Raw genomic sequence first — 10,831 nt, 5'->3', positions numbered from 1 at the left:
TGGTATAAGCCCTGGGCTTTAAATCTCCCCTGAGGCTAATATGTTGCCATGGTGGAATCTGCCAATTTTATATACCAAGTGATGAATTTTTCATTTATAAATTTCACAAATATTTACTGAATGCCTACACTGTGCCAGGCATTTGAGGAATTCTTGGCTGGCGTCTGACCTGACTCCTTGGTGGAGCCGAAGAGAATTGTTCCCTCTATCGGGGACCGGATGTCTCCTCTGGCCCCTAGGTTCCCTTCTTAAACCATGCTGACAAAGGGAAAGAGATAAAAATACATCTCCCATGAGACTTTGGAGTTAGAACCACTGGAGGTGGTCGGGCAGGGCGCCTGCCGGGAGTTGTAGTTCTCCCCCGCGGCACCACTCCGGCATCGCCCCCAGCCAGCTCTGGGAAAGGAACCGGCGGAACCTCGCTGGCCGCGCTTTCCTTTGTGGACGTGGCGAGGGGCGCCCGCTGCCCGCCCGACTTTCACCCGCCCCGCCCCGTGGGGTCCTCTTGAGTGCTCATTGGTCGGAGGGCGGGGCCTCTGCGCTGCCGGAGGCGGGGCCTGGCTGGAGAGCCGCCAAATTGGGCATCGTTTTTTGGAGAACCGAGAACAGCTTGGAGAACGAAATGTGGCTGGATAACTTGGTAAAGGGAGGCGGGGGCGGGGGGCTGGCCCAGGGAGGAAGGTTCGGGTCCGTTCGGGTCGGGGACTAGGGTCCAGGCTGGAAACGATGCTCGGGAACCTGCATGATTTCTCTCTGGCCACCACCCCGTCCCACACTTTGCGTGGGAAGTGCGCCACGTCTCCTGCTTGAACCCCTCCACTTGCGGCTTTGGGACCCATCTGGGACTCCTTCAGAAGATTCCGTCCCCACAGCTGGTTTTACTTCTGAGAACCTGGCTCCTTTTTCCCCATCACCGGCCTTTCTTGAGCCCAAAATTTTGTGGCCAGTTACCATCTCCCTGCCCTGTTTTAGGTCTCCCCCACCCCCACTCTGTCCCGTCTCTGTCCTTTTCTCTGTGACCCCTGACTCCTAGTCTCTGCCACTCCGCAGGGACTGATGATGTGGCGACTATCAGTTCTGCTGTTGCTCTTGCTGCTCAGGCACAGGGCCCAGGGGAAGCCGTCCCCTGATGCAGGCCCTCATGGCCAGGGGAGGGTGCACCAGACGGCCCCACTGAGCGAGGCGCCTCATGATGACGCCCACGGGAACTTCCAATACGACCATGAGGCTTTCCTGGGACGAGAGGTAGCCAAGGAATTCGACCAGCTCAGCCCGGAGGAAAGCCAAGCCCGTCTGGGGTAGGAGAGAGATGGGGTCGGGAAGATTTAGGGTTGTAATTTGAAACAGGGAGGTCAGGGGAAGCCTCAAGGAAAAGGTAGTATTTGAGCCATGTGTGTATGTATAGCATTCCAGGCAGAGGGAAATGTAAGTACAAAGGCCCAGAGGCAGGAGTAGGCCTGATGTGTTTAAGGAACAGTGAGGCCAGTGTGGCTGGAACCCAGTGAGCAAAGAGAGAGTAGAGAGTGGGAGGTGATGGCAGAGAGGGAACAAAGGGGTCATGCAGAGCCTTCTGGGCCACAGTGAAGATTTAAGTTTTTCTCTGAGTGAGAGCTCTGAGGAGAAGGAGGACATGAGCTGACTTAGATTTTAACAATCCCTCTGGTTGCCATTTGGGGAACAGGCTATAGGGAGCAAGAAGCAGTGAGCCAAAGCTACTGCAGTAGTCAAGGTGGGAAACAAGAGACCATGGCGGCTAAATCAAGGTGGAGATAGCAGTGGTGGTCAGGCCTCTGGCTGGGAGATTGTGCATGGATGGGGTTGGATGAAGGAGGGATGGGGGAGGAAAGGCAGGGAGAGGCTAACACCTTTGGCATAGCACGTACTGCAATGCCAGGTTAACTAATGTATTTCCCACAACCACGCTATGGAGTACTTTCTATTATTTATCCCCATTTTACAGTGGGGGAAACTGAGGCACAGACAGATTAAGTGACTTGCCCACAGTCACACAGCCAGTAAGAGGAGGCTGCATGATTTGAACCTAGGATATCTCGCTGTGGAGCCCACGCTCTTAACATCTCAAACCTCAGGGTAGGGTGTGAGACTTGGGGACAAAGCTAGCCCCGGACTGATCCCAGCAGAGACTACCTGGCGCGGGAGCGGTGTGAAGGGCCGACTCGGATTCGACCCTGGGGACTGGGTCGCAGGGGCTTAGGAACTGTGACTGACAAGAAAGCTTCTTGAGCGCTCTGTTAGCGGTTGAGAGAGGATCCAAATCAGTGGCAGGGCCTGGCGAGGGGAAGGGCGAGGGACCTGGGAGCCAACTGGCTTGGCGGGAGAAACGGGAAGTGAGGTGGGGCCTACTGGGGGCTTGACAGGAGATGGGGCGTGCACAGGATTCGCCGGAGCACGGGGGTGGGGGGAGTGGTGGAGGCCGAGCCTGCGGGGTTGCAGACGATGGTCAGAGGGCAGTGCCAGCTAACGGCTGGGAAAAAGGAGGGGACCAGTGGGACGCAGCATGGGGCAGGACTGCTGGGAAAGGGACCCGAAATTGACCGGCGCTTCTAGGGAGGAGGCGGGGTTAGAAGGAAGGGTCCTAAGACTGGCAGCGGGGGTGAGGGGCGGGACATGGGGCGAGAGGTGTAGCGGGTGTATGTGGCCGGGGCTGTAGTAGTTCAAAGGGAGTTTTGGGACAGTACTGCGGGCCAGGGGCGCGGTGTGACGCCCCAACTCCGACAAGCCAGAGATGGAGCACGTGCAGGGTCGAGGAGCGGAACCAGAGCGGAGGGTTTGTCCCTGGACTGTGATAGGACCTTCATCCGAGCGTGCCTTGGACCGCAGCGCCAACTGTATGCTGGCTGGGTTTCAGAATGTGGGCGATCGCCTCTCTGGACACGCGGAGTCTGGGCTGAGGGGGCGGAGCCCTGCGGTGGGCGTGGTCCGGATTGACATGCGCCTCCTCGGCAGCTCGAGGACCATTTTCAGCCTCATATGCGGGTGTTCTCCACTGGGGGCGTGGCTCTTCTTGAGAGCAGAGCCTACACGAAGGAAAGATCCCGGGGTGGTGGGGGTTGAGACTGACGTGTGCCCCTCCCCGGTCCACAGGCGCATCGTGGACCGCATGGACCGCGCTGGGGATGGGGACGGCTGGGTGTCACTAGCTGAGCTCCGCGCGTGGATCGCTCACACGCAGCAGCGACACATACGGGACTCGGTGAGCGCAGCCTGGGACACGTATGACACAGACCGCGACGGGCGTGTGGGTTGGGAGGAGCTGCGCAACGCCACCTATGGCTACTACACGCCCGGTAGGTGGTGAGACCCCCCTGCTCTTAACACACACCTTGACCCTGACCTTTTTGACCCTCTCATCCTAAGAACCTTTGGCCCATTAGCAGAATCCCTGACCTTTGACCTCTGATTCTTGATCAGGGTCTACCCACTTCCTGGACCCTATCACCCTGAAATCCCCAGTCTCTGATCTCTGGCTTCTCCTTCTGGCACTCATGACCTCTATGGGTACTGGGACTGGGGTACTTCAGATCCTTGACCAGGGACATCTACCTTCCATGCCCCATCTGACCTTTGACCTCTCATTCTGAGAACCCCAAAGCCATTTACCCTGACCCCTGAATCTCAGGGTTCCCTCCTCCATGTCTCCATACCCCAGCCCTGGGCCCCCCACAGCTCTTGTTCTCTTACTCCTGTACCCTCACCCCAGCCTGTCCCTCATATATCCCCGGATGGATCTTTCCACACCCAGGGCTGACCCTGACACGCCCATGCCCACACCCCCACCATGACTCCCCAGGGCCCCCAGGAGAGAGTTCCAGCTCCTTAGCCAAGCATAACCCACCCCTCCAGCATGGTTTTTCTGGATTATCTGCCCCAGCCAAATGGATCTTCTGCCATTTCCCTGAACTCACCACATTCTTCAAACCTTGACACTTTGCACATACTGTTCCTTCTGTTGAAAATGCCCTTCCCTTCCTCTCTGTCCAGCAGCCTGAGGCAGTATAACCTACTGCATCAGAATGTGACTTGGGGGTCCAATGGCCAGTGTCTATCATTCCTGATTTATGACCTTTGCCAAGTTATTTCCTTTCTGGACATCAGTTTCTCCTTCACAAAGTGAGAATAAACAAAAGAACTCACTTTACTTGCTTGTTGTGAGGGTTAAATACAATATTGTAGGTAAAGAGCTTAGCATATAATAAGCTGTCACTACAAGGTAGCAAGTAGTGAATATATATTATGTATAATTAGGTGGAGGTCTTTCTGCCCTGACCTCCCTGAGTTAGATCTTTTTGTCTTTTTCCTCAACCTGCCTGGTAGTCTCTCCAGGAAAGCACATTTTACCGAGCTCCCTCCTTTTCCAGGTGAAGAATTTCATGACTTAGAGGATGCAGAGACCTACAGGAAGATGCTGGCTCGGGACGAGCGGCGTTTCCGGGTGGCTGACCAGGATGGGGACTCGATGGCCAGTCGGGAGGAGCTGACAGCCTTCTTGCACCCAGAGGAGTTCCCACACATGCGGGATATCGTGGTTGCCGTAAGGGCCAGCCTCCCAGAGCTTACCTTGGGGGTTCCAGTCACCTAGTCCTCCAACACCTTCCCTAGGGAACTCAGGCCATAAACGCAGATCAATGGTGACATCTCTCATAATCCCCCCAACCCTCAGTGTCATTCTTAGTGGGAGGATTTACACCCACTTCTACCATGCCTAACTTTTCACAGATTATTTTAAAAATGTAATTATATGTATTTCTCAAATAGGTAACAAATTGATATGGTTAAACGCCCGAAAGATGTAAAAAAGGTGAACAATCTTCTTCCCTCCTGTCTCCCCCACGCTGTTCCCCACCCTCCCCAGTCCCATCCCCACAGGTAAGCCCTTTCTTGTGCCTCCATTTCTGAAGATACTTTGAGGATCTATGGCAAGGCTTTTAGGATCAAGGGCTCTGAGGCCAGAAGGCCTGGGTTCAAATCCCAGCTCTCCAGCATCCTGTCTGTGTGGCCTTGGGCAAGTTACTTAACCTCTCTGGACCAGAATTTCTACATTTGTAAAATGATGGTACTGATAGTAATCCGTACATCGAGCGTGGTTATATAGGGACTAGAGAGTTCATACATGTAAAACTGTAAAATTGGCCTGAGGTAAATGCTCATTATGTCACTTTACACACACTTGTCAATACAGCTAGAGGATAAAACTTCTAGGAATGGAATCACTGGATCAATAGAGATCAGAAAGGAAAGATGTCATTAACCCAGGCTTCTCGAAACCCCTAGACTCACGCAAGGCCCAAAGTCCCTCTCTAATAGAAGATAACATTATAACAATTCCTTATTTTCCTGAGGTGAGATTATTTAACAAACCCTGATTGAGCATATCCTGTGTACTAGGCACCCTTCTAACAACTTTACCTGCATTACCTCTATTTACTTGTCATGGCAACCAACCCTATGGGGTGGTCTGTCATCTTTTACAGATAAGGACCCTAAGCAAAGGGAGGTGAGATGGCTTGCCTGAGATCACCCAGATGAGAAGTGGCACAGCCTGGAGTCTAACTTAGGCAGCTGAATCCATGGTCTAAACCGGGGGTCGGTCAGCAAACTAGTACCTGTCACAATATCCAGCCCACAGCTTGCTTTGGAAATAGTTTTATCGTAACACAGCCACACCCGTTTGCTTACATATGCTACAACTACAGAGTTGAGTCAGTTCAACAGAGACGGTATAGCACACAAAGCCAGGAATATTTACTGTCTGGTCCTTTATGGAAAAAAGTTTGCCAAGGCATAGTCTAAACTCTGCTGTCATCTCTACATCTGTGGATAGCGAGTGTACCCCATACACAGGATTTCAAAACATAATATTAGCCCAAATTTTACCATAAAGGAGGAACTGAAGGAAAGTCAGTTATAATAAATAACAGGAATTTCAATATGTAAGTGTTGTAGTGTCACCAGATGTAGCAAATAACACAGGACATTCAATTTGACTTTGTAACAATAAATAATACAAACAAATAATTCTTCAGTGTAAGTATATCTCACACAGTATTTGGGGTTAATATAAGTATGTCCCACATAATATTTGTGACATACTTATACTAAAAAATTATTTATCTGACACTCAAGTGTAACTCAGCACCCTGTACTATACGCATGTCCCAAATATTGTGAGGAACAGACTTAGACTAAAAAATTATTTGCTGTTCATCTGAAAGTCAAATGTAATTGAGCATCCTGTATTTTATGTCATTCCTAAAATGTTGGAGCTTGACTTTGCTAGAATACATAGTGGAGGGTCAGATACTTGCATGGTCTTACAATGAGTGAGTTTAAATGTAAAAATGGAGAACAGTTCATTTGCTCAAGAAATGAAGGAAAAAACAGCAGACGTATTGAATGTGTCAAAATGGTCCATCAAGTAGTCATGTTTATATGTAAAATGGAGTTAGGGTCTAAGCTCTGCTTTTTAAAGGAAAAAAGACTTTTGCTCTTGGAGAGTGTGGGCTGGGGTGTGAGAAAGTTGTTAGGGATGCAGAATGGCTCTCCTTGCATGAAACCAACCTGTGTACCAGGACATCTGGGTTCCGTGGCCCCCACCCACTAAGAGCAGGTAGGGCCCTCATTATTATGCCATCCCAGAAAGCCCCCAAATTTCCCACTTACCTCTGAGCACACTTAGGCCCTGTTGAGACTGCCCCAATGCCTGGCCCCACAGCCACCCCAGAATGAGATACCGCAAGAGAACCTCACATCCTGCCCCCTGGGGTCCAGCCCCCCCCCACTGGGAGCCAGCCCCCCCACACACACACTGGGAGCCAGCCCCAATACCTCTTTCTCCCCAGGAAACCATGGAGGACTTGGACAAGAACAAAGATGGCTACATCCAAGTGGATGAATACATCGGTGAGTGAGAGCTGAATTCCTCCCCAAAGACGCCTATCCCCTCCGTAATCGACATGGCAGCCCAATGCATTATCATCCGTAAGAGAGCAAATGCCCTCTGAAGTGAGGCAGGGGCAGTGTTTGAGTTCATAAATGCATCCACCGAACATTTATTGAGCACCTACTATGTGCCAGGCCCTAAAAACATTGATCAATCACCCACTGTATACCAGGCCCAGCAAATCCTTATCAAATACCTACTATGGGCCAGGCCCAGGAAACATTTATCGAACACCTTCTATGTGCCAGACCGAAAAAACATTTATCAAATACCTACTGTGTGCCAGCACCAGGAAACATTTATTGAGCACCTACTGCATGTTAGTGGTTGAGGATATAGTAGAGACTATATTACAGACCAAGTACCTTCCTGGGAGGGTCTGAAGTTTCTACAAAATCAGGGCTCGGGCTGCATTTGCCTGGGGTGGGAAGTTGGGGAACTTGTCTTGAACCTGCATTTACAAAGCAAAGTGTAAATGTCTCCTGTTTACTTGGGATGTCAGGGTGCCCTTGTGATACCTCTAAAAATATCCCCCAAGGCCCTACCTCTGTCCTTGCCCTCAGGGGGCAAAAAAATTAGTTGCAGGGAAAGCTTGTAAGCATGAAAGTTTTTAAAGTTTGAATACATTTTTCTTTAGAATGTTTTTATGGAATAAGCCTGCAGGCAGGACATTTTTATTTAAGCACAATTTTTTTCTGTTTTTTTGGTGAGAAAGAACTCACGCATCACAGTTGAACCATAACAATAGCTGACAGTCTGTGGTGACTGGTTAACATCTTATAAATTCATTTAATACCCACATCAACCCTATGAGATGGGTATTATTATTCCACTTGATAGATAAGGAAACTGAGGCCCAAAGGGATAAATACTTGACTGAGGTCAACTGCTGGTCAAGTGGAACAGGACTTGAGTCCAGGAAGGCTGATCCCAGGGTTTCACCCTAATGTCCAGGCTATGGGGTCCCTGTAGTGCTCTGGGGACACAGACATGGGTAGGTCCCCAGGATCCCCCCCAAAATGTAATTTTACAACTGTTGAATGGTGTGGGGAAAGGCTTGAGTGAGGTGTACTGAGAGGGTGTCATGGGCCCTTACCCAGGCTAGTGGGGGGTTGTCAGGGAAGATGGGAGAGGTGGGTGCAGGCTCCAGAGCCAGCCCGCCTGGTTCCCATCTGCCACCTCCCAGCCATGTGGCTGTAAACAAGTCCCTAACCCTCTCCGAGCCTCAGTTTACTCATCTGTAAATGGGGGTAATAGAGCACTCCCCACATATAGTCAACACAAACGCCCATCAGTGGATGAGTGTATGAAGAAAAGGTGTTCAATCCAGACAATGGAATATTATTGGGCCATAAAAAGGAAGGAAGCACCAATCCATACTACAGTGTGAGTGAAACTTGAAAATATCATACTGAGGGAAAGACCACAATATTGTATGACTCCATTTATATGAAATGTCCAGAATAGGAAAATCTATACAGAAAGAGAAAGAAATTAGATTAATGGTTGCCAGGGGCTGGGGGTGGGGGTGGGGTAGAGGTAGCTGCTTAATTGAAAAGGGGTATCCTTTTGGGGTGATGAAAATGTTCTGTAACTAGATGGAGGTTGCACAACATTGTGAATGTATTAAATGTCACAAATAGTGAATTTCATGTTGTGTGCTTTTCTACCACAATGTTAACAAACAGACTTAACAGTAGTAGACTTGGGTGAGGGGTGTAAATGTCTAATCATTATGTTATTTTTGTACATCTGAAACTAATATAAACAAATAAAATTAAAAACAAAAAACAAAACAAGAAACATCCCCCACACTTAATTCCCATTTACCATTGCCATCATTTCCTATAAGAAATGATGACTTAGCACCATTAAAAACAAAAAAAGAAAAAAAAAAAGGGGAAGAAGCCTGAAGGCTGATGGTGCCTGCTCCATCCTAGATGACGTCCCTGACCTGATCCCAGAAGGGAGAAAGGCATTCTGTGCTAATTATCATGGCTTTGTGTCTGGTGTGAAAAGGCTTGGCCAGTTGTAATGTCTTTGAAGTCCATCTGTGGAGTACTTTCTCCAAGCCAGCTCCTGGGACAAAGTTTTGCAAATATTTACCAATAATTGGAACAAGGAGAGGCACCAACAATCTCCAGCGACTTCTTAGAGTTAGGTGAGCTAAGCGTAGCATTATGGAATTTCCTGCGTTCTCGCCAGAAACGTCTTCACTCATCCCTCCATATGGAGAGATTCCTATGGGCCAGGCACTGTGCTACACTATGTACGCAGTATTTCATGTGGATGTCAATTAAATTGATTGATGGTTCAGTCATTCAATGAACTGATCAATCAGTCACGTGTAGTCAATTTCACATGAAGCATAATGATCACCGGTAAGTCGGGTTTTGTTATTAATACCATTTAAACAGAAGAAACTGAAGCGAAACAGAGTGAAGGGGGTGGCAGGGGTCTCACGATCAGTAAGCATCAGAGCCCAGATTGGAGCGCAGGATGGGTCCCAGTGGCCCCTGATGTTACGCCCCTTTTTCCCTACCCCAGCGGACCTGTACTCAGAGGAACCTGGGGAGGAGGAGCCGGCCTGGGTCCAGACAGAACGGGAGCAGTTCCGGGACTTTCGGGATCTGAACAAGGACGGGCGGCTGGATGGGAATGAGGTCGGCCACTGGGTGCTGCCCCCAGCCCAGGACCAGCCACTGGTGGAGGCCAACCACTTGCTGCACGAGAGTGACCTGGACAAGGTGCCCTGGCGGGGCTGTGCAAGCAGGCGCTGGGGGAAGGATGCCAGCCTATTCATGACCAAGAGTTGGGCCTGGAGCTGCTGGGGTCCTTGTTTGGCTGGAGAAAGGAACAGAGATACTGGGAGGGGCCAGGGAAGGGAGGAACCAGAGACCCAAGGGAGGCAGGGAGGGACCCATAGGGAAGGGGACAGATCTGGAGGGCCATACTTTGGTTCAGAGAGAGCTCTCACATGCAGGGCCCTGTGACATCCCCACTGACCTCTGACCCTCCCTCCAGGACGGGCGTCTGAGCAAAGATGAGATCCTGGGCAACTGGAACATGTTCGTGGGCAGCCAGGCCACCAACTACGGTGAGGACCTGACGCGTCACCACGATGAGCTCTGAGCCCAGCACACTCACCACAGCCTCGTGGCCCCATGGGAAGATCCGAGGAGACACCCAGGGGGCAAGGTCCTCCCTCCATGTCTGGTCCTGCAGGATGTGGACACAGCCCCTCGGTGTCCTCCTGCCCCTGGGCTCTCACGAACTCCTGGACACACCGGGTCACATTCTCTCTCTGAGACCCCACAGCCTCTCTCAGCCCTCCCCACCCTGCCCCAGGGGCTCTCATAGACCTGAAGGATGAGGGACCACCCATTTATCACTGGCAGAATCTCCCAGCCTGCCCCTTTCCCCCAAACTCAGCCTCCAAGAGCCACCACTAATCACCTGGAACTCTAAATCTGAGCCTCACAGGCAGGAAACACCCCTGGCCCAGCCTCAGCCTGGCACTCACCCGCCACTGGCACTATTCCCAGGATGCCTCCTCTCTGCCAGGGAGGCAATAAAATCCGGTGCTGGGGCCTCATCATTTGTGTGTCTCTCTGAGGGGGTGATGGGAGCCTTGGGGAGAAATTGGGGCCTATGACTGGGAGAGGAACATGCTGGGAGTTGGGGGGACTGTGGGCTGAAGGAGGGGACAAAGTATTTGAAGAGTGGGTTCTGGGTGTTGTCGGTTTGAGGGCATTCCTAGGGATGAAAAATGAAAGTCCAGCTCGGACCCAGCAGTGAACAAGCCAGACAGAAAGCTCTGCCTTCTGGATAGCAACTGATGGCAGTGCTCTGTTAATTGATTGGTTGGGA

The 10,831-nt window shown here is 50.8% G+C and overlaps 1 protein-coding gene across 1 annotated transcript; it reads left to right on the top strand.

The window, feature by feature from the left end:
- Positions 1 to 77: 77 nt before the first annotated feature.
- RCN3 (reticulocalbin 3) lies at positions 78 to 10,556 on the top strand. Its single transcript, XM_019741627.3, has 7 exons — positions 78 to 640; positions 1,051 to 1,298; positions 3,106 to 3,308; positions 4,380 to 4,552; positions 6,861 to 6,921; positions 9,509 to 9,708; positions 9,986 to 10,556. Exons 1-7 carry the CDS (start codon positions 623 to 625, stop codon positions 10,091 to 10,093), a joined length of 1,011 nt encoding a protein of 336 aa, XP_019597186.1. The 5' UTR covers positions 78 to 622; the 3' UTR covers positions 10,094 to 10,556.
- The last annotated feature ends 275 nt before the right edge of the window (positions 10,557 to 10,831 follow it).

This window comes from Rhinolophus sinicus, chromosome 8, assembly GCF_057876585.1.
Source record: "Rhinolophus sinicus isolate RSI-liver-muscle chromosome 8, RSI-T2T, whole genome shotgun sequence".
NCBI classification, from domain to species: Eukaryota; Metazoa; Chordata; class Mammalia; order Chiroptera; family Rhinolophidae; genus Rhinolophus; species Rhinolophus sinicus.
The sequence above is the reverse complement of the archived record's forward strand: the minus strand, read 5'-3'. Positions and strand labels throughout refer to the sequence as shown.

What these genes read in the sequence shown, in the direction of transcription:
- RCN3 (XM_019741627.3), top strand. An exon ending in GAAAGCCAAGCCCGTCTGGG is followed by an intron (nt 1,299 to 3,105) that starts GTAGGAGAGAGA and finishes CCCGGTCCACAG; the next exon opens with GCGCATCGTGGACCGCATGG. An exon ending in TGCGGGATATCGTGGTTGCC is followed by an intron (nt 4,553 to 6,860) that starts GTAAGGGCCAGC and finishes CTTTCTCCCCAG; the next exon opens with GAAACCATGGAGGACTTGGA.